The sequence below is a fragment of the Phaethon lepturus genome, unplaced genomic scaffold (genome assembly GCF_000687285.1).
Source record: "Phaethon lepturus isolate BGI_N335 unplaced genomic scaffold, ASM68728v1 scaffold1378, whole genome shotgun sequence".
NCBI classification, from domain to species: domain Eukaryota; kingdom Metazoa; phylum Chordata; class Aves; order Phaethontiformes; family Phaethontidae; genus Phaethon; species Phaethon lepturus.
This window is the reverse complement of record NW_010555278.1, coordinates 8,718-32,568: the sequence shown is the minus strand read 5'-3', so window position 1 is coordinate 32,568 and position 23,851 is coordinate 8,718. Positions and strand designations below refer to the sequence as shown.

Below are 23,851 nucleotides of genomic sequence, written 5' to 3'. Positions count from 1 at the left end.
TTGTATTGTTTCAAAACTCACTAATAAGTCTTACTGCAAACTTTTAAGACTGGAAGGAAATAGAAGCACCTAACCAGGGCTTTAACTGAAAATTTAGGTTTCACCCCTCAGCAAGTGGGAGCTCCATTCATCTGAGCGTAGGTTTTGTCTTACCCATGCCCTTCCAGTGTTTCTATGTGATGTCACATGAGGTTAGTTGGGCAGATCTTCTCTGATAGGCATAAAGTATTTTCTTAGCACCAACATCCAAGAACTTGATGTTCCAAAAGCTCCCTGATTCTGTCGTATAGGAGAAACACGAGACATTTTGTTATTAGCACAAAAGCAGCAATCTGATGTGATGAGGCATGGTGCGCACCTGAAACGTAGGAAATGTTAGTTTAAGCTTTTAACTTAGTGAATTCAAAGTGATGATTCCTCTTCAACAGGTGTGAGAGAATCTACTCTAGAATAACCGGCAGCCTGGTGGTTAAACAAGTCTAATAAGGACAAAAGACAGATTCCTAGTCCATGGCTTGAGTCTTCAGACCTTAGCTTTAAACTGAGATTAAACCAAGACCTTCTTTCTTAAGGAAATCTCCTCTACTACATTAGGAGGTCAAAAAAAAAAAGAAAGAAAAGGATGGTGCTCGGTAGTTGTTTTGAGATAAGTTTTCTGGTCACTGTTATTTACGTTCCTAAATACAGCAGCTAGTTGGACTGTTGGGAAATACTTGGCTGAGGATGTGTGTCACAGAAATGAGTTTTGACAGTCATCATCAAACGGAAGAAAAACAAGTCCTGAGAAGGAGGTATTTAAAGGGTGAAGCAGTGCTTGTCACCGGGTGTGTTGGACTCATGGTCTACGTTACCCGCATAGCAGCCAGGATGGGTGCAGGAGGACGAGGCAATGCCCATGGGGGACCTTTGCCTATGCCCATGCTTCAAGATGGGCTCTGCAGAATACACGGGGGAAGTTTAGAATAAAAATGACACTTGACAGTATGAACTGGGACCCAGCAGACACTGACAGTTGACTAACCTTGGTATGGAGACTCTGAGAAACAGATGTCATTGGGCAAATTAAAGAAAAAAAATCATTCCCTTTTTTCCTCTCAGCAAGATAACAATACTCTCTGGCACTAATATGTCCTTTTAGATTTTTTTACTGAGTCTGATAAAATTATTCACAGTTTTATTGTTTTTAGCTTATCATGAGAGGGCAGAAAGCTGTTTTCTTCATTAACACAATTGATAATGTTATCACTTCAACTGTGTTAATCCTTTTAAAATGAGCTCTACTAATTCTTTCTATGAGGTGGCACTGGGTCCACAGACATCTTCTGTTTTGCTCTACCATTTACCCCTTGCTAAATTCACCTTCTGCAAATAATCGCAGCATTTATATGTGGTCCATGACTTTGAATATAATATTTCACTCCTTGTGCTCTCTTGTCAAGCACATTAAAGCATTGCTGCCGCAGTAACTTTCACAGAGGAGTCTCTGCAGCATCCGAGTGTAGCTCAGTTTCTGCGATTCCTACGGCACAGAGTACTTACAGTTTTTCCATTTTTTTTGAAAATGGTTAGTATTAATTATTCCTTAATTTGCCTGCAAAGTTACAAAAATATTTTCCCCAATTCATACCGCTTTGGCCGTTTTACATAAATGCAATGTATCAATTTTTGGCAGGCTAACATAAATTAATGATTGTTTTCTTACCGATTTAGATTAAGGACTTCAGATTTTGCCGATATCTGCCAATATTTAGCTGAGCCGCATAGAAGAAGGCATAATTTGAATCTGGGTTACACCTCCCCTGTTTGTAGCTTCCCAGTATGTTTTAGGAATTCACAGGGACTGGCAAGCAATGAAGATGATTGGTACAAGCATGGATCGCTGAAGTTTGTATTAAAATAATATTTTATAGTCCTTGTCCCTGACTTACTAAATTTTAGGGGCTGTGGATCAGAAATTCTATGACTTCTACCAGGCATCTAATACTGTGGTATCTTAAGAAGCAAATGTATAAATAAAACCAACAAATCTAGCAGTTCAAATCTTAGTTCCTAAAAGAATTCATCTGGGAAATTGCACACCCACTACATTTGATAGGCTTTACCTAATAGTTTAAAAATTATCCTTCTCTTTATTTTTTTACCCACATTTAGGCATTAGGTAATGATCAGGATTATGGCTTTTCTTGACTTGAAATTATGAGAGGAATAATTATTCTGCCTTGTTAATTACATCCCTTTCTCTTTTATACACTCTAAATGGGAAATTTGATTCTTGAATAGAGCTTCATTTTGGGGGCACAATTAATTCCTGCCTAAACAGGATGATGAAAATCTTCTAAAGCCACAATCTAGTAGTAAAATCCTGTAATATATCTCACTGTAACACTTTTTGTGTAAATCCAACAAAGTTGGTTTTTATCTTCTTATATCCGAAACTTCTCTTATTCTTAATTTGCCAGACATGATTTAAATTAATGAGGAAAGTTTCTGTGTCTTTTTGGAAGTTAGACATTAATCTCCTTTTTTTTTTTTGTTGACATTTTTCAAGAAATAATGTGACGTCTCTACTTAAAGTCAAGATAAGGGGCTTCTTTTTCAGCAACCAAATATGACTAGTCTGTCATAACATTAACATTTGCAAGCAAGTAAACAATTTATATTGAGCGAAACAGCAAAATCTGCCATGTTGTAGCAGACCAGGTTGATCAGTGAAGGCTTCCTCCTGTCCCATGTCTGTGATTTGTTTGGGAAACCTGCACTTTTCCTTCTGAGGCATGTTAAAAATCTCAGTGACTGGGCTTCTGGCCGGGCTTAAGATATACAGAAGTTGAAATTTCCTCTTTGAAGCTACCTTTTTTTCCATGTAAGAAAAATATTGTCCTTGTGAGACACCTAATATTGACTTGAGTGGGAGATTTTAGTGTGGCTCAGGAAAGGAACATGCCCTTAAACATTTTGATACTTATTTATGTCAAATCCAAATTGTGCTGACAGATCCCAGATGTGCGTTTCCATTTGCATTGCTGCAACCACCACGGTTGAAATGCTGCAGCGACATGAGAGTTGTGGGGCCATGCAAGGTGGGGGACAGAAAAGCATCAGCATCCTTTTAAAGGCCAGGTGGAATTTGGACCAAGATCTATGGCTATGATTGGATGGAGAGGATGATCAGTCTGATTATTTTGTTACCCAGATTCATGCCTTAGCCCACCCTTTTGTACAAGACGGTCTCTTCAGACCGTGTCCAGGCTGCTGTACCATGGTACCTAACCCAAACCGAAATGGTTGCTCTGCTGTCTGGAGCAATCTACAATTTGTACTGCTTATTCTCCATGGCTGTGGAAGGATAAAAGTGCTCATGAAGTCACCTAAGGGTTTTTTTTTAATTAATCAGCCTTTGCTTATATTTTCCTTTATTGGGAAAAAAAGAAAAGCAATGAAGCTGCTGAACTTTAAAGACTTGGTGTCACTTGGAGTCATATGTCTGGGACACCTTCCAGCTTCTCCTGCGTTTAGAGTGGCAGTGTGCCCCCATGATCTGATTCCCTTAAATGGGGTCTTTTTTCCAAAGCTAGAGGAACAGCAGGGAGAGGATTGTGGGTGCTTTATGTGTAGGCAAGTGTCATCTACATTTCTGACCCTACAGGGCTGCTATTGAGAAGACCGTCTGCCTTCAAGATGCAGAAAAGGTAAAATGGGTAAAATAATGAAACATTTTTTTTCCTTGCTTAGTCTCCCTGTGAGTTTGGACTTGTGAGGCGCAAAATTTAGAGCTTCACAACTTGTCCCAGGTCCCACAGCAAAAAGTATGGAAGCCCTGGGAGTCAAGTGCTAAGTTCTGACGTGCCACTCCTGCCCCACCAAGCACTAGCAAGAAGAACTGGAATGACTGAATGTCCTAAACACTTCTTGGCTGGGTGGTTTCAAACATTGCAGAAACATTTTTGTCTTATGCTAGAGCTCCTCACTTTACTTCTTCGGTTGTTCTGGAGAGGTAACTTTCATGGATGCTTGCCAGATTCTAGTTTTCCCATATCAGGATTCGCTTTATCGATCTTAGCACATTTGATCTCAATAGCCCATTTCCACTCAAAAAGAAATGGAAAGAAAACTCAGTGAGCTTGCCTAGATGAGTCTATTATTTAATGATCCTGCTGCTTCTTTGTAACTGTAATAGCCAATTCCTGTTTTTAACCATAGCCATGTGAAGTTATTTACATTAGAACCCACCACCTAAATAACTGTAAGGAGAATTTATGAATATAACTTTTCACTTAACTGTAAAATTTGCAGAGCTACCATCTGTAGACATAGTGCCCCTCAGGATACGAAGAAATTGCTGGGACTGTCTTACTGATAATTCCAGTTTCCTGGAACTACAAGAACGATGCATGTAGATAAAGACAACAAGTTCAGTATGCATTAAACACATTGAGCAATGGAGCTATTCAGACACAAACAATTGCCGCCTTTTGTTTTTCTGTATTCTCAGTCTTGGGTTACTCTTACACCCAGCTGGAAACATGAAGGTCCTTAAGATATTAGGGGAAGATGCTTCAGAAGCCCTGGCTTGAATGCCACAACACACTGGTACCTAGATACTGCTCAGATGGATTACTGTGACGACTGCCATATGAATAATGGCATTCTTGGATAAAGTAAATAAGTGATGAAATAAATCATGGCAGGATGCTTTATGCAATTTTGAATTGGATCCTGAAATGCACTGGGAGGTGGCAGAGCAGAAATGAAGACAGGAGGATGCATCTTGTGTATGAACAAAAATATCCGTGCATTTCCTGGTGGCAGATGTGATCTATTGCAAACTCTGTTCTTTTGTTTTTCAGACGCTGAACTGGACATGAATGGGATGGCATCAGATCACAACAATTCCTCCCAGAAAGAATACCTCCCACACTATCTCCAGAAGGAAGACCCCTTTGCATCAAAGCTTTCTAGAGAAGCTGACATTGTAGCTGGGTTTTATTTGACAGTAATTGGTAATGATTGTTTTAATTAGTCTTTGAAATATGACTATGTCACTGCATCCTTGCAGGCACTCGCAAAGAAGGCAGAAGCTGCTGTGCATTACATGTGTAATTAAATTATTTCTTCATACTAGAAAGAAAAATCTAGGAGGGACAGGAAAGAACGTGTTAGAAATACGGTGTCAACAGTTAGTGTCAACAGAGAATGCTGCTCCACGTAGCCAAAAGTGACTAGCAGTAGACCTTCCAGCAAAAGGTGAAGAAATACTCGTTTTTTTTCTACCGATAGGCTACTAGCTTGAGGTTTAATTGTTCCCCACCAGAACTGGCTTTTGCCCTTATGCCATGTGGGTTTTATGGCATGTTTTCAAAGCCGCTTTCATGTGCCTGTGCAACAAAGAGAACATCCTCAGATGTGCTCATTTGACTCTTGCTCAGCTCCTGGCATCAGCTGTCCTCTGTTACATATTATGTTAAGCGATATTTTCTGCCTAACACCCTCCTTTCCCTTTGGTTTTGGAGTCTTTTACGGTGTGCAAAGTGTCTTTGCAAGCAGAATAAATGCAATTATTTATTGGTTACTGCACACAGATGATAGCTGGGACTGATTTCTACATCAAGTATTCATATGCCAAGGAGTTGTCCTTCAGCTGGGAAATACTGGTCTCCATTGCTTCTGGGGTAAACTGGTCCTTCTTCTTGATGATTACCTTCCTTGCTTTATGGAAGTGGACAGGGTTATATCTTTTTGTGGCAATACTTGCCTCAACACTTACACTTCTTTCTATGGTTTAGGTTTCCTTATGTTTTATGGCTTTAGTTCATGCGGTTTCTCACAGCTCAAACAGTTATTTTCTCAGTAAAGCTGAGCCAAGGTCATACAACTCTGCTACACCAAACTGGGCTGCGGGTGTCAGACGGCTGAACACCAGGACGAATACAGGGTATACAGTGTATTCCTTGGCATTGATTTTGGTTTGGATTCATTCTCTTGTTCTATCAGTTCTGCACAAAATACAAAGACCTTTCAGTCCTACCTTCATGTTCCTCATTCACTGTTTTACATCCCTCCTTCCTACTCTCTCTCACTGCCTTTCCCTCGACTGATCTAAGTAATCTAATCTTTTCTGCAGTGGAGGTCTCACAAAAGCTTGAATAACACTTATTTCTCATTTGTCTTCTTCTTACGTCTTTATCGAAGAAGGAATTCAGAGCAGCAGAGACGGCAGGTGAAGCTGTATCTCTGTGCTGTTCTTGGTATCCATGCACTGTTTCGTATGCATCCTAGATTTTCACATACATACATCTTTGTTCTGCTGTGCAAACAGATGTCTTCACTGAACTGTCCAAAACAACCCCCCCTCGGGTCTTTTTTCACTCAGTTAAGCAAATTTAGCTTTAATCCCAGGAAATATGTCTGAGTAGCTGAAATGAATCCTTCCCATGTACACTGTGTTGCCTTGCTATATTGGCTGTATTTAATGTAGGTTTATCCAGTTCCAAAGAAATACCCCTGCCAGGAATGAAACATCTTGAGAAACATAGATATAATCAAATTAAGGCAAGGAACAGAAATCGTATGTTTCCAATGAAAAACCAAAAGCTGACCACGAAGGCACAGACTTACATGAGCAGTGTGAAAGGACTGAAATTATAGTTTGAAAAGGGCTGATAATCATTTTTATATTGACTTATCGGTAAGATTCCCACCTTCATGGTGTTCTGTACCGGACATCAAGCAGCCTGTGGTGGACTCCTTGGTGGCCCAAGCTGGGAAAGTTCAAGCCATAGCTCTGCTGTATACATGTGTAGCTCTAGACATCATATCCCACATTTTGCCCTGTGTTGAACTTATTTTTTTCATGTGTTTGTTTTGCATTGCATTTTACTTGATTAGTTACTTTACTCTTATGGTCATTACACACTCCAGCAGGAGCTTTCCTTAGAGCCAAATATGCTCTTCACACATGCATGTAAGTGCTGTATTTGCCTCTTCCTTAGACTTGCATCTGTAGCATAAGATGTCATCGGTATCCTGCACAGATATTTTTATATTCAGATATAATACACAGATATAATTTTATATAAAAATTCTTTTTAACAATCATTGCAATGATTTTAAGCAGCCATTTCTTAGCTGCCATCTCTGCAATGGCAACTGGTTTCACATTTTCTAGACCAGTACAGCAGTGTTTTAGACACTGGGTATAATATAATAATGGATATTAATTTGCCAGAGGCCAGAAGAAATACAGACCCTGCCCCCTTTTATAGGGGTTTTATGTGAAGAAGGAGAGTTATACTTTTTACCAGTAAAGCAGAATTACACCTCAGAGCTCAGCCACTAGGAGAGGGAATGAAACAAAACTGGTAGATGGAGCAATGTCAGGTCGTCTTCTGTGCTTGTGAGTATGTCGTGGTTCAACCCGGCAGGTAGCTTAAAGAGCCACGCAGCCGTTCGCTTAGCCTCCTCCCCAGTGGGATGGGGGAGAGAATAAAAAAAAAAAGGTATAACTCATGGGTCCAGATAAAGACAGTTTAATAGGACAGGGGAAAAAAAAAGAGAATGACAATAATGATGATAATAATGGTAAAAGAATATACAAAAGAAGTGATGCGCAGCGTAATTGCTCACCACCCGCTGACCGGCGCCCAGTTAGCTTCCCAGCTGCAGCACCGCTCCGGCCAACCCCCCCAGTTTATATACTGGGCATGACGTCGTATGGTATGGAATACCCCTTTGGCCAGCCTGGGTCAGCTGTCCCGGCTGTGCCCCCCCCAGCTCCCCGTGCACCCCCACCTGCTCGCTGGCAGCCCAGCATGAGAGGCTGGACAGTCCTTGACTGCTCAGCAACAACCCAGAACATCAGCATGTCATCAGCATGTCATCAACATTATTTTCATCCCAAATCCAAACCACAGCACACCACCAGCTATCAGTAAGAAAATTAACTCTATCCCAGCCGAAACCAGGACAGAACAGATGGGCTAAAGTAGTCTTTAAACATATTTTTCTTACAAAAAAAACCCAAAACAACTTTGCTTGGGCTAATGCTTCTCATGTGAGTTGTACGGTGCAAGACTAGTTCAGCCTAGTGCCTTGGGGTTGCCACCATTAGCTTCTGTTGATGTGCAGATCCCTATTTTATTACCCATTCATATTTAGGTGGACAGCAACATTTTAATAATATCTTGTGCTTGCAAAAATATGAGAACTTAGAAGGAAATTAATCTTTGTTGTTCCCAGGTAAATCTTTGAGTGGTTTTTTTTACTTCCTGTAAACAAAAATAATCTTGTATTTCCTCTTCCACTAAGCTGATTTCTGACAGTTCAAAACATCCACATTTCTGTTGGGACATGAAGAACTGCTGTGCAGAGACTTTCGGTGGTAGATAGTGGATCTTAAGGTGGTGGAGGAGGAAGACTAGCTCTGTGAAACTATTCACTGACATCAAATTCCACACAACAGGATTACTAAGGCTGTAAATTTGCTTTCATTGGCAGATTTATAGTTAATCACAGCTCCCACGCATCCAGAAAAGTAAGCAAAAACATGTGCTTAAATAACTCTTGGGCATAGTTGTGCCTTGGGGTAACTGCAGTATCAGAGATTTACTCTGTAAACTGTGTAATCCACAGAAGGTGGAAAACTGAGCTGGAGCATTTGGCTCCTGTACCCAGCGAGGGTATGTCTGGTTTTTTTATTATAACTTGTGGTTCAGACCCAACCTGCTCATTGCCACCTGCTGCCACTGAACCGTGTCCCCTATTCCTTTGTAGTCCCCTTCCAAGAAATGGTGGCCCCTCTTGAGGATGTCCTGTGTGGACATCCTGATAGCAGAGAGCAAGCCAGGAGGTGGGGATTGCTACAGGGCATCTTGTTTTGCTTGAGGCACGTAAGGGGCAAGTAGTTTTAAAACGTATTTCAAAAAGGGAAAGAAGCGGCACCGTGAGGGAGCAAGGCTGGGATCCTGTCAGGAAACTGAGCTGCAAAACTGCAGTTTGAAAATATAAAAATAAATTTTTTTCGTCTTTGAAGAAAATCAGGTGTCTTGACCAACTGTGATAAATTCTCTGCAAATGTGTGATCTTTTGTCCTAACTAGTTAATTTCCATGTGCATTTTTTTTTATTGTCTGGGAAAAAAAAAAATCACACAGTACACGTGATTATAAGAATCCAATTCTTTTTACTTTGTCACTTCCCCCGCTAGCTTTTTCATCACTGACTTGATTGATTTACTGGACGGCCGGGCAGGGAGACGCGCTGGCTGTCAGCTCCTTTGAAAGCCTGTGGCAAGTAACTATTGATTTGCAAACTGTTTCTGCACGCTTCCTCGGAGTGTTATGAAACAGCTTAATTGAAAACAAAATCCTGAACTATTTTTTTCTGTTTGTTTTTCCCTCTGATGGTTTAGCACTGCTGTCAGAGTGGAGGAAAGGAGGCTTATTTGTTCGGATTTGCTACTTTTATACACTTTCACCTTTCGCTGCAGGTTGCGTATCTGAGCCTGGCTCTTCTGTAGCTGTCACTTTTTTAGTTATCACACCCTTGGCTCTTTGTTTATATATATGTAATAGTGTTACAGTGCCATGGGTAGCTGTGCCCTGAACTGTTTGCTCCTGGAAAAGAGCCTTTATTTTATATCTGGAGAGTCTTTTTTCCCGTTTCCAAGCCCAGCTCTGCCCAGGCACACAGTTTCCAGCACCTACCAGAGCTGGGAGCCTGCACCAGTGAGGACTCCATCTAGCTGTTGGGAAAATCTTTTTAATAGTAGGAAAAATGAAGTATTAGATGGCTCATCTCAGGAGACTATGAAGTTTCTATCACCAAGGAGTTAAAAAAGAATTCAGATAAGCAATTGCCAGATGCAGGTATAGACAAAAGGCAACTTAAATTGTCACTGGACCCCTTCCAACTGTAGGATTAGATGGTTGAAACATTGCTATTAATAACGAGCAGTTGCTTCAGAGGTTTGTCTGATGAAGAAATCTCTCTGGACTACCAGTCAGTTGAAAAAGATTCAGGAAAATGTCAGGTGCTTTCAAAAGGGCTTTCAAACTGGATGCTGGCACTCTAGATATCCTAAATATCACTAGAGAGAAAATGACATTAAGAGAGAAAATGATTAAAATATAGGAAAAATGCTTGGCAATGTTCAGATTCATTCACTTAGCTGCAAAGAAGAAAATAATGCATATGAATACCTGTATCTACTTATAATTCAGATTAAATCTTCAGACCCCTAAGGATACGATGTTCTTTAAATTTTATTCACCAAGGATAAATCAAATTTGCTGAGAAAACCTAAGATTCAATGATAAGCCAGCTTCTGTCCTGTTTATCTTTTTAAAATAATATAGAAAGCAATACTGCCGGTATAAAAATAAGAAGTGTTTCCAATTAGATGAGTGTGGCATTTATTACTGAAAAATTCAAAATCAAAGTATTTTTCTCCTGAGTTTGGTAAACTTTCAGTTCCACAGTTACTAAACCTTCTTGAGAAATAGTCTGGTTTTATCCTCTGGGAACCATTTTTCTCTCTGCTTCATGGATGTTCCCAGGTTGAGTTTCTTGGTTTGTGAGGACATGGCATCTTTGCAAGGGGATCATTCCACTGATGAGCCAGAGTAAATAAATGCCCATTTAATTCCTGAGGTCTGACCTCCCAGAATACTCTGATAAAAATTGTGTGGTATTCAAAGGTACAATATTTGGAGAGGGCAGAGTTGCTGGTGACTGGAGGGCTGCTGGAGTCTTTTTGAAACAAGGGGTATGAGTTTGCACCACCAAAGCCATGTGTAGGAAGGCATCACAAAGAATGACTTTGCTGCCTCAGACAGAAGAAAGTTGGGTTATTTACCACTTTTTTATAGTAGTGTGGAGGGTTGACTTCGGCTGGTAGCCAAGCACGCAGGGCAGCCGCTTGCTTATAGCCCCCGCAGTGGGATGGGGACATCAACAACCAGTTACTGTTGCGGGCAAAACAGTCTCATCATGGGGAATGTAACTTAACATTTGATTACTCAGTAAGGTAGTGAAAAACAAAGATGACAAACGTAAAATACTTAAGGAAAACACCTTTCCTCCTGCTCTCTCAGGCTGAACTTCACTCCAACATCTTCTCCCTCATTGCTGTTGTAGGTCCCTTTGGTAAGGCAACGGTGGTGCAGGAGGTTGGGTCTCTGCCACTCTTTGCTCCTCACTCTTTTCTTCTGCGTCTCCTTCTTACTTGTCTCCTCTGTTCTGGCACGAGGCTGCCATGGGCCATGGTGCCTTCGAGGTGTTCACCTGTGGGGGTGACTTTTGCTTCCCGAAAGGGATGTTGTGTGCTGTCCTGTGTTTCCACTGCAAAATGCTCACTCCGGGCTCCAAGTCTTTCAAACATGAGTTGGTGAAGAAACAGCTTGCTTTAAGGGAACTGGAAACCCCACAATTTTTGGTACCAGTGTGATTAGCTCCATGGCTGATTAATCACCTGCAGCGTTGGTACCTACTGGTTCTTGGGTGGTGATATGACAAAAAAGATGTCAGACAACATGAAGAGGATCCCTCCTCATGCACTGAATTCCAGCTGGAAGTTAAAATCAGATATAATTTATGATTTTACTTCCTTATGATAGATACCAGTTTTTATTGTAAAATTTAAGATGTGATATTAATATCTTAATTTACATTATTTTAGAAATATATCCCTCAACCTCTGATTGTAGTGTTTAATAAAATTAAGGTTGATCAGAGATTGGGGTTCTTTTGATTACAGACAGCTGAATTTCATTCTGGTGGTTGTATAAATGTTCGTGAGACAGATGGGGTTGATCAGAACAGAAGAATTATGAGATTTCTATTATGTACATTCGGTCGATAGTTGTGCAGACTCAGGTGGTGAAGGCAATGCCCTGCTGCAAAGGGGAAAATAGCATTTGCTGTGGGAGGGAGATGTCTGCGGTAGATGTCTCTATGAGCTGCATAATGAGAACTGGATGATCATGTTTCAAAGTAAAATTTCTAGCCTTGGGACCACAGTTTCAGGATGAAAATATCAGAGAATTTCACAAGGAAGATGGGATGTTGCTGTTTTTGAGAATTCTAATCTGATTGTTTTTCTTTTCATATTTTTATAGGGATTCTTTCAACTCTGGGAAATGGGTATGTTATTTTTATGTCCTCAAAGCGAAAAAAGAAGTTGAGACCTGCTGAGATAATGACTGTTAATTTAGCAGTGTGTGATCTGGGCATTTCAGGTAATTTCATGTCTTATTTTCACTTTTTTTTAACTATCCCATCATTCTTTCTGGCAGCAGCAAGAGACAGTCCTCTGGAAGTCACAGGGAGTCCAAAATGCCTTTTGCTGTATTATTTGCATATAAATAAGAAAGAGAGGTAGAAAAAAACATTCCTGAACAACTTGATGGAAAGAAATGAAAAGTACAGAGGAAAAAACAGGGTTGAATTTATCAATCAGGCAATACTCCTGTTCGCCCCAGCACTGGGCAGGCCTTCAGAGACAGCTCCCACGTGCATCCTGGCACAACAACTACAAAATAGCTCATTATTACGGTTGAAGAAAATTCTATTTTCCTGCCGTAGGGTGCAACAGGAGGGATCAAGGTACCTCAAAAATATATATTCAACCAAATATGACTGGGGAGGGGCATGAGGGGAAAGAATTGGAAAATGCCAGAGACCATCAGCCTACCAAAGCTAATAATTTTCTCTCTAGTGACCATCCTCTTTTATGTCTGGATGAGGAAAAAAAGCATTTGTGTCAACTTATATAGTATGAGCAACATCAGCCAACTGGAGGGATTGTTATTTCAACCCCATAGCCTGAGTGCCGAGGCATGAGAAGAAGGAGCTTTGAAAAGGTTTACACAAAGTTACAGAGTCAAAAGCCTTTGGAGATCATTCCTTTGGCTCTTGACATGAGTCTCATTCAGCTGCTTATGGCTACATGCAAATGCAGGGGGAGGACTGAACGTCCTTTAGAAAAGGATATTTTGGATGGCAGATGATCCAATGGGTATAAAAGCCTGATGTGACCCAGCTGACCATGGGATCTCCCCAGTGCAATATAAATGGCAGCATGTTCCCATGCTCCTGAAGTCAACTGTCCCCTATGTTTTGCATACACCAGGACCCCTGCCCCCAGCTCCAGTGCACCCTTTTCCTGCCCTTGTCTCTGCCAAATGCTTCTGCCTTCATCCAAATGCTTAAAATAGCATTGAACAACATAAAATAATGTCTCCCAGCTTCCCAAAACCAAAGCTTATTATGATCTCACTGCACACAGCCAAGGAGCTGCTCATGTCCTCAACTTCCAGTAATTTTGATGCCTCTTGGTGATCAGTAAACATGTTTTTTCTGAAGGAGATATTGCTGCTAGTTTCTCTGTTAAGGTCTGTCACCAACATACCGCTGGGTCGCCTTGTCTTCCATCGGGATCTCAATCTATCTGTGTATTTAGGTTTTGTAATTAAAAAGAATTGTGATTGGCACAGCCAAGCGTGCCTTCTCTCCCTTCTCTTTCTTTTTGTTAATGGAAGAAGTTGACTCAAGAAATGTGATGTGCTGTATCTGCTGGACTGATTGGAGTGAAGATGGGACTTCTTCCAAAATCTTCATATTTCACAGTTTTCTTGGCACCTTGTTCAAGAAGAGGGTTCTGCCATAGCCCTGCTTCCTGCAGATTTCCACAGGGTGGCACCAGCCACTTGTTCAAAACTGCATCAGGCTCATTTTGCACTGATACCATGCTCCGAGTCCTATGCTGCTGAAGAGAAATTTAATTTTGTGCAAATAAATGTGTTGGCCTTTAGAGCTGGCAATGATTTACATGAGTAAAGTTGCTGACTCTTAGCATATGTCCTAGACCTTGCCATATTTCATGTTTTTCTTGAAACCTTAATCACTGGGGTCAGCTTCTGCTTGAAAAATTAAAGTAGGTTTGCTCTGCTCAGAGAAAAGCACGTAATATATTGACCTGAGCACAACCTTCAGGCTCAGGCAGAATTTTCTTCAGAGGCTTAGGCTAAAGGAAAAGAGTCCCAAAATACCTTGTTTAAAAATAAGTGTCATTTTGAAGGACTTTCAGTCATGATGCTTTTGGCATAGAAGACAGAGCAAAGGCCATATTCTGCAAGATTTTGTTTTGGTAGAAATGTTTTAATGTTCTGTTAAGAATGAAAACAGGATGTTTAGTTTCTGAACACTTGGATTGGATATGGAATATTTTTGGAAACAATCAAAAATATTTTTCTACAGATCACTTCAACAAAATAGAGACTTTTGTCTTGACTTCTATGAATAGGTTACCTTGTGGGAATTACAGTTTGCAAGGCTATTTTTGCCCTCTCTTACACAAATTCACTGAGCTGCCATGACATTACAGACAGTGAATGGTGAACAGTGTGGTTCAGCCAGGGAAACTAGCCCAGGGTTGCTGAGATGCTTTCAACTCCTTGAGGTGCTCTGGCAACTCCTGTGCAGGAATACAGTCACAGGAAGGTAGAGTTAAATATTTAATGTTTGAATGTTACAGCAGAACTGTTCAGGCCTTGGAACATTTCAGGTCAGTCTGGTAAGTAGAAATTAAGAATTCAGAAAACACGTTAATGTTCCTAGATTGTAAATTTTTGAGTTGTCTATTCCATTAAAGTTGATTTTTTTGTTTGTCCAGTTTGAGATAAAAAAAGAAATAGATCAGGAAGTGGAGAATTCCAACTAGAAAATTATAATTTCCAAACTTTTTAATTTTTGTTATATTTAAAAAGAATATGAATAATGTTAATGTTTTAAGGTGAGAATGGAACAACATACGACCTTACTTCACTTCCTCTGTAATGTACCTCCTACTTGTACAAATGGAGAAATGAGCTGAGGTGCCACTAGGACAGATTCTCCAAAATAGTTGGGTATTTTCCTTCTGTTTGAGGATGCTTGAAACTTTTTAATAACTGTGGTCAGCTGACTTGCTGAGAGTCACCAAAGAAAAATGTGATATGGACGGGAGCTGAAACCACTTCTGCAGCTCGAAGCCATGCTGCGACCATAGCACCATCTTCCTTTCTAACCTAGCACTTCAGCACAGCACGCGTCCTACTGCTGGGCCTTGGTGGGTTTGCAGAAGTCATCTTGAAAGGCAAATTTCTTTATCCTGTGTTTGAAGACACTTGATTATAAGGATGTAGCCTAACAAAGTTGGTGCTTGTTTCAAGCCCAGACTCACCTATCACCTGTACGGTTTACACACTGGCATGTGTTTGCCTGTGGACTTAACACCACATACTCTGAAGGCTTCGTAATGGGAAGGGCTTGCACATGCTCCGTACCAGAGTATGGGTTTACTTTTGGTGTATGTGGTCTGCAGCAAACCACCTGTTTCCAGCCATGCTGTTGGCTTAGCTCATCCTACCGCAGCGTAGGTGCTATGGGATCTAGCAACAGCTGACTTTTAGGCTGAGTCCTGTGGATGGAGGGCATGCAGGTCACCACATCTGTTGTGCCTGAAGCCCTCTCTCCGCTTTTTTACTGGCATTAACTTGGGGCAAAAGGGAGGGTTTGCTTTTCTGAAAAAGGGTGGTTTTACTGGTGATGGATTTTATCAGTCAGCTGATGTTCTCTTCTCCTTTTGAAGTTGCAGGAAAACCCTTTAGTATCATTTCCTTCTTTTCTCACCGCTGGGTGTTTGGATGGATGGGCTGCCGTTGGTATGGATGGGCTGGTTTCTTCTTTGGCTGTGGGAGCCTTATTACCATGACAGCTGTCAGCCTGGATAGATACCTAAAAATCTGCCACTTGTCTTATGGTAAGAAAGAAAACTATGTTAAGTGATGTAATTTTCTAGACTGAAATCATACTTAAGCTCTTCGGAATGTTTTTATTAAATATAAAGGGGAATACACAGGCAAGAGGAATTTTTATGACCCAAGTAATCCCAGCTGAATTTGTATTGCTGGAAATAAAACCTTCACTGTTTTTTCTCTGCTGTCTGCTCTAAGCCATGAATTTTAGTAATCACTCATAGATAAATCACTTTGTGTATATCAAGGCCTATTGACATTAACAGGTTCAAGTATTGCACATCTTGCAAGGTCTTATGGACCGACACACAAAAGTATTCCTTATTAGATGCCTAAATTCCTTTAAGATATGTGGCAAGCCATTTAAAACATCTAAAAGATTTGGATGTGCAATAGGTCATAATAAATGTGATATCGTCTCTCATATGGAGATGGAATCTGAGAGGCTGAAATGAATTTAGCAATGAAAGATATTATCACCATATCCATCAATATCTTATCTCTCTTGAATATGAAGTATTATATGCTTCATTCTTTCCGGTTAAAAGATGTCACAGTTTAGAAAAGACATTTTTCTTGCATTGGAAAGGACTGACTCCGCAACAAAATTACTGGGAATACTCAAGGTGACTTTACATATAAGAAACACATTGCCCATGTGACTTGAGGGACATACAACTCGTTTCATTATAATGACTTTTAATATCAACTATATAATGTTAAGTTATAAGAAATGCTTGGAACTAGGAAGTGTACGTAAGCTGGTCTGTCCAAAACAGTGGAGCGTGCTGACAATTAAAAGCTGTGGCACTGCACTAAGATCTGCTATCATAGATCCTGACATTTCCATACTTTTTCCTGAGATGAGTGCAGAGAAGGTCTCCCTAGCTGAGTTTTAAATACAACATTCACATTAAGCAGGATTTCAGTTCTTTATATAAAAGTCTTATTAAAATAATTCAGTGGCAACTCAAATCATAGAGAATTTTTCAGACTTGATGAGCTGAAGTAAACATTTCATGGTTGGTTGCATTCATGCCATGAGTTCTGGTATTTAGTATGACATCTTAGTTCAAGAGAGACAGAATGCTTCAAAACCTTTTTTCTCAAGGGCTGGTCATGGTTGTCCATACAAAATGATGGAGAGCAATAAACATATTTATCATGTTCAGTCTAGGTGGTAAACGTAACCATTTTCCCTATAAGGACTTTCGGTCTGGTTTATGTTCCCAAAACCTAGGATTTACAGCCTGAACTTTCCTGTCATTCTTCCATGTGAAGGTATCTGGCTCCAGTAGGATATCCAAATAGAGTGCTGCTCCCTACTTCAACCACTAGGAATAGGAATAGGAAGACCCTTGTCATAGGAAGTGCAACCTGGAAGCTGTTTGTACAATTTGTGAAAGCAAGTCCCATCGCCTAAAGCAATCAGGAGCCTGGAGCACCTGACGATATACCTACACCTTTGTTTTGCTCCAAAAGCAGCAACTAATTTGGTTTTTTTTTTTTTTTGGTAATAGATTGCTGTGGTCTGACAATAGCTGTGAAAATAATGCCAATATTTTAGCCCTCATGCTATTTTTGCTCTAGTTTTTCCACACTTGAACAAAACAAACCACGTTCCGGTCTCTTGGCCATTGTGTTTGAATTTGTCATTTGATAGCCAGTGTTCATTTTCCTTCCAGTGACCTGGAAAGGTAAAATCAGCTGGAGAAGGGGCACCAGTCGCATCTGAATTACAGTTGTTTGAGTTGTTTTGATTTTGTTTTATGTTATTCTCAAATTCGGAAGAAAGCTCCTCAATGTCAGTGGATGGGGAGTGAAAAGAGATTACAGTTTCCAAGGCAGAAGTAGCTGTTATAATATCATAGTCTGAGTTCCTGCATAAATCATAGGTTTTAACTTGTTAGTCCTACATGAATCCAACATGTTGAACATGGGTGATGATGGAAAGCCTGTAAACTGAAGGTTTTTCTAGCTGAAATATGGTTGTATGCAAGATGAGCAGAGAGGCAATATTCCACTCCATAGCTCCAGGCATGCCATTACCATTTAATAAAACAAATGGACAAGGATACATGAAAACACGAATTACAAATACTTCCGACTGTATGCACATTATGATTTACTGTACTGGAAAAGAATGACAAGGTAAAAATAAATCTTGGATATGTTACTTCCTCTGTAAAGCCTTGTCTATCAGTCACTTGAGTTAATGATTTATGTTGAGAAGTGTATTGAGATCAGACTTTAGACAGTTAATATATGACAGGAGGAATAGGAAATAACATAAGTTACACTGTACAGTTGCAGCTAGTGAACCTTCATCCTGAGCAATGAAAGGCTGAATTAAACACTTAGGTGGGTCAAACTTCCATCTCATCTGACCACACACTGAATATGCCTTTACAGACCACAGAGCAATTTTCAGAATTACTAGACAAGATTCCCAGGTTCGTTACTGAGCTAGCTGTTTGGACTGCTTTTGTACAGACTCTTCTGGTTGTAAATCATCACAGCCTAAAGCAGAGATCTGAAATAACGTTGAGCAGAGCCATCTCTATGAGTGTGTGTTCCTCTTCATGAGGTACAACACGAGCTGGGGTGGCTGCCTCAGGGGTTACTACAGATAGCTGGAAGGAGGCGAGATAAACCCTAACAGCAGTTGTTGTCAAACAGCCAAGTAAACTCTTACCGCATGTGTAGAATGGCATCTTCAGTCCTGCCAAACACATATGGTCCTGAGGTTGTAACTCTTGAATTATCTTCCAGGTACCTGGCTTAAGAGACATCATGCATTTATCTGTCTGGCAATAATCTGGGCCTATGCTACGTTCTGGGCTACGGTGCCTTTTGCTGGCGTGGGCAACTATGCCCCCGAGCCGTTTGGGACCTCCTGCACTCTGGACTGGTGGCTGGCGCAGGCTTCAGTGGCTGGACAGGCTTTTATTCTGAGTATTCTTTTCTTTTGCCTCCTTTTCCCAACTGCGGTGATTGTGTTTTCCTATGTCAAAATAATTTTAAAAGTCAAGTCATCCACCAAAGAGGTTGCTCACTATGATACCAGGATTCAGAACAGCCACATACTTGAAATGAAGCTGACCAAGGTAGGTAGGAAGATTTTGCTCAGTTTGCTTTGTCAGGTTATAAAAGAGGCTTGGAGAACTTCAACCATATATTTTCCTATGATGAGCGATAGTACAACTCTCTGAAGGTGGTTCTTTTATCTTTCTCCTCCGTTATTGTCAAGATGGGAAAAGACAGGAGTTGAAACAGAATTTTATGATTCAAGCACGCGAATCCCTGAGATTGTGATTCAGTCTGAACCTCTGCCGCAGCCTTCCTGGGTGACCTTAAACAAGTCACATCATCTCCTGTGGCCCTGTTCCCCATCATAAAACTCCCTTTGCTTTCAGAAGCAGTTGTGAGGAATTATTTTAAGGCATTCGAGAAAAATGGATAAAAGATTATTGTAGCAGGGAAATAAAACTTTCAGACAGCTTATGTTCCTCTGTTAATGAAGATATAAACTAAAGTCACTCTGTGACTTTGCAATTTTTTTTATGCAAATAATTTATCATTTTTGTTCAGCCATGAGCTGCTGATAAGAACGCATTCAAGTGATAAAATTAATTTTCCATCTCAAACCATACCCTATTTTCCCTTTTTGATAGAATCTGTTTTCTATTTGGCAATGGTGACAGCCATGATCCTTGCTGATACTGGTTATTGTGCCAGAAAATCTCTCAAAATAAAAACTTGCACTGAACAAAACCAGATTTCATAGCTGTAAAATATTCACCAGCCATTCCAAGAGGGAGACAAGCAGCATCCTCTGCTTGGCTGATCAAATTTTATTACATTTTTGGGGAGTTGAACTGCAAGTTATATAATATATAGCAGTAAGTGGCGTTATGTCTAAGCATATTGAAGAATCTCAGCTAGCTATCTGCATGGTCAGTGCTGTCAATGCGGCTGTCAACATTACTTGACTTTAAAAAGGGTTTCTTCAGTACAGTACAGGTTTGTAGTTATTCAGAACATTGAAGAAAAATGACAACTTTTGATTTGAGGTTGCAGGTTTATTTTTGCCCTATTAGAGGGATCATGTACAACTTTAACGTGATCTGAATCGAAACACTAGTAGCTGTCCCATCTGTCTCCGATCTACGTTATGTTCTCCGTGGAGAACATAACGCTGGGATATCCATAAATACAGAAAATGGGTCTCCATCATAACCCATTTCACAGCACAATTTGTAACTAACAGGCTGTGTCTGAGATCCTTGGCTCACATGCACTGTTTTTTCAGTGGCAGACAACAAAAAAAGCTTTATGCTTTTTCACTTAGAATGAAGTTTCCCTGAAAATAATATTACAATCAAGATGTGGAAACAAAGGCTCCACTAAAGGCTATGCAATATCCAAAAACTTGTGTTTTCTGATGATTTTTTGTTGTAATTCTTCTAATTGTCTTATTCCAAATGAGTGCATATGTGCTACTATCGATTTGGATGCAGAATAATAGTCTGTTAGTGGCAGCAGGATAATGGCATATTTCTTCAGTATGTCCTATTGCATGATGTTATTTGAAGCTATATCAGGCTGTGACTGAGTGCAGGCACGTTGCTTCAGGTAAAGTATATAAATCACAAATTTTGGTCCCAAAAAGTTTTTCTTTAATATTTATACTAACCATTCCTATATTTCCTCACATTATAAGGAAGTCCTTTTCTCATTAACTAGGAATGCAACTTAAATGTTTGGTAGAAATTTGCTTTTTAAAGCATCTACAGATTCTAATGGAGTACAAATCCATGCTATGGGTCATGAGAAAGAAAACTAGACATTGTACTAATGTTCTTACTCTCAGTTAAATTCTCAGTAGTTTTAATTCCAGTTTACCCAGGTAAATATAGTAATTTTTATATCTGCTGAGTGGACACTTGACACCTAATGCCTTATTGACTGACTTTATGCTTACTTTTTCCATATTTGTCTTGAAAGGGATTCAAACTGTTGACATTTTTCCAGTGGAAGATAGGCCACAGACACCCTCCTGGGTGCAGGCAGAAAATAGACCTCGTTTATCAAAACTCTTCACCTTCCTCCTGTCACCAGTGGTCATCCTTGCAGCAGGTTATTGGTCCTGCTGGTTTTTGACACCTTCTCTGTGGGACATCAGCACGCCTACAAGAGAAGAAGCAGCCCTGCATTAGATCAGGGTGTTACAATCTTTTTTCTTTCCTTCTTTTCGTAATTTCCTTTGCTTTTGCCTTGGTTACTGGTACTGAGTGATACAGAAGAAGGAACTATAGTAGATATAGGCAGGAATATACCCTCCTAAACAAACTCACTCTGAGCTAATTCAATCCTGGAAACTTCTTCAAAGACTTTGATTTCATGAACTTTGGAATCTGATTTCAAAGGACCCAGAATCTGGAAGACCTGCACTGAATAATTTTTTTGGTTTTGTTTTCCCAGTGCATGCTTGTTTCACTCTGGAATGGAAAAGTGACTGGGTTTCTTTTTGACAATCTGAGGAATATTTGGTTGGAAGAGACTATAGAAGTGAGAGGCTCCTCAAATAAGCAAGAAAAATAAAAAAAACCCCAAGGAGAAACCCTGTAGGAAATGTTTCCTGCTTAACCTGTGTTGATTTCAAAGATCTTTCTCAGAATTTAAAAAAACTTTCACAGCTCTATGTTATAAATTATCCTAAAAAAGAGAGTCTCTATGTTTTGAAAGGACTCTCCTTCTACAAATAATTAAAATTTAATGTCAAAGAATTATTTTTCTGTGCTCTCCTTTAGTTTCCTCATGTTTAGCTAGATGTTATAGCATGCTATTTTTAAAGGTCTGTGATAACAGACTCAATAACTGCTCTGTGTCAGGTGAAAGAAAACCAGGCGCTAGATAAAGAGAAGAGAAACTTGTGACAGCTTTTTTTCATACTGTAAATTTATCTGAAAAGAGTTACCATTTTTCTTTTCCACTCTGTGGCATGTTCCTTTGCATTCTGCCTAGCTCTGTGTTGGACTGTCAGTGTCCGACTCTGCTAGATTAATCTTTCCCTCTCACAAGGTGGCAATGTTGATCTGTGCAGGGTTCCTCATTGCCTGGATCCCTTATGCTGTGGTCTCTGTGTGGTCAGCCTTTGGACAGCCGGATTCGGTTCCCATTCAGTTCTCAGTGGTACCAACTTTGCTTGCTAAGTCAGCAGCCATGTACAACCCAATTATTTACCAGGTCATTGATTGTAAGTTTGCCTGTTGCCGGTCAGGTGGATTGAAGACACTGCAGAAGAAGAGCTCTTTGAAGAAATCGAGGTAATTTCTTCTTTGAGAAGTAGGATATCTCTAATGTTCCAAAAATGTGCCAAAATAAGATCCACCAAGAGTCACAGCTCTTCAAATCTTGTTGCTTGTTTTCATCCATGACCTATGCAGGGTCTTGCTTGCTATGGAAATTTGTAAAGTGATTCTAGGTGTAAAAAGAGAAGCAAGGAGATGGTTCTTACTTTTAGATCCAGCTGCAACTCCATTGATATAATTGGAAAAAAACCCCACAGGTTTTAGTGGGTTTTGGTTCAGTCCTGTCCTTCTGTTCCCTTTCTTTCATGTCATCATATGGGTTACCTCCAGAAGGTGTTGATGACCTCCATTGCCAGTGAAGTAAAAGGGAGAGAATTGTGTTCATTCCTTATATGATTAACATGTTAATACCATGCCTTTCAGCCACAGAAGTAGCAGAGACAATAGTTCCTTAGTCACCCTGTAGGTACCACTCACACCAAAAAAACCCAAACCAAGCAAATCGAAGTCTAATAAGGTCTTATAAAAAGGCCTCTTTTCTTTTTACAACTTTCTGGCGAATTCCGTGCTGACGACTAGTGGAGTTCCTAGAAACACTAACTGTGCACATGAAAGAAAAAAATGTTTCTGTCTTATGTCTAGTTCTGTCTTATGCCAGACAAAAATCTTACCTCTGTGATTGAACAACAATGAGGTAATGATGGATGTTAATCTGACAGTGTATACTGATATAAAGGCCACAAATGCCCTCCCACATATAAATGACTGTCAATCTATAGAATTCCAGAAGAGTAATTTGCTTCAAAAGCCCAGAATATATGTGCCTTGGTGTGTTCTTCTTAGAGATATGAAGGCTCATTTTATCATTCGTATTATTCCCTTACTGATTCCGACATTTTTTGATGTATTGTCCAGAGAGTGAGTCTTGAGATTCCACAGCTTCCCTTAGTAGATTATTCTATAATCTTACACTCGGATTTATCTCATCTGCAGAACATAGAGTTTTTATATATTGTAAGTGTTTGAGGTGCTGAATTTACAGTTTACCAAAGACCCTTCTGCAATTTTAGGCAAATTGTAGACAAATCTGAAGCAGCTTTCAGTGAATCTTTGGAGGCTGGATTTATGTTTAACCTCCACGTTATCACACTGATGAAGGAAGGATGTTTCACCTAGACCCTCACGCTGAACGGAAGTTGGCTTTCCTATCTCTGTTCAGTGAACACAATGTTCTGGAAAAATCACTTCCCAGAATTAGGAACTTAATTCTCAGCTTAGTACGAACAAAATGATTGTTGTGCTTTCTCCTTCCCATAGGATGTATACCATATCTGCACACAGAGACTCGACGGCGATGAATGAAACCCAACTGGAAGTATGAAGGCTCATTTCACATACAGCAAATGAAAACTTGATGACAAAACAATCATACTGTCTCAAGTTCCTCTTTCTGTAAATAAATTAAAACATGATGACAGTTTTATTTTACTCCCTAATCCCATGTACAGTGTAGTTCTTTACATCCTAACTAAAATAGAGTGATTAGAGCTAGACAAATATTTCAAGTACTCAGAGGAAGAAGAAACAGAGAAGATTCATTTGTATAAAAATTTTTTATTCACTTCAGAGCCTTTAAAATACCCTTTCTTTTTTTTTAGCACTAACAGAAGTGATTTTTTGAATTACATTTTCCATCACAGAAAGGGAAGTATTCACAAAAGGCCAGTTTTAGTGAAAAGCCAGTTTT

The 23,851-nt window shown here is 39.9% G+C and overlaps 1 protein-coding gene across 1 annotated transcript; it reads left to right on the top strand.

Annotated features, from left to right (window-relative positions):
- Positions 1-4,835: 4,835 nt before the first annotated feature.
- On the top strand, positions 4,836-23,518 carry OPN5 (opsin 5). Its single transcript, XM_010292092.1, has 6 exons — positions 4,836-5,000; positions 12,113-12,232; positions 15,625-15,795; positions 18,563-18,897; positions 21,875-22,119; positions 23,422-23,518. The coding sequence occupies exons 1-6, from the start codon at positions 4,862-4,864 to the stop codon at positions 23,483-23,485; spliced, it is 1,074 nt and encodes a 357-aa protein (XP_010290394.1). The 5' UTR covers positions 4,836-4,861; the 3' UTR covers positions 23,486-23,518.
- Positions 23,519-23,851: the final 333 nt, after the last annotated feature.

Bases quoted from the DNA above. Each gene is read 5' to 3' on its own strand.
- OPN5 (XM_010292092.1), top strand. From the start codon at position 4,862: ATGAATGGGATGGCATCAGATCACAACAATTCCTCCCAGAAAGAATAC. The intron at 15,796-18,562 runs GTAAGAAAGAAA...ATTATCTTCCAG, and splicing joins AATCTGCCACTTGTCTTATG to GTACCTGGCTTAAGAGACAT. The intron at 18,898-21,874 runs GTAGGTAGGAAG...CCCTCTCACAAG, and splicing joins TTGAAATGAAGCTGACCAAG to GTGGCAATGTTGATCTGTGC.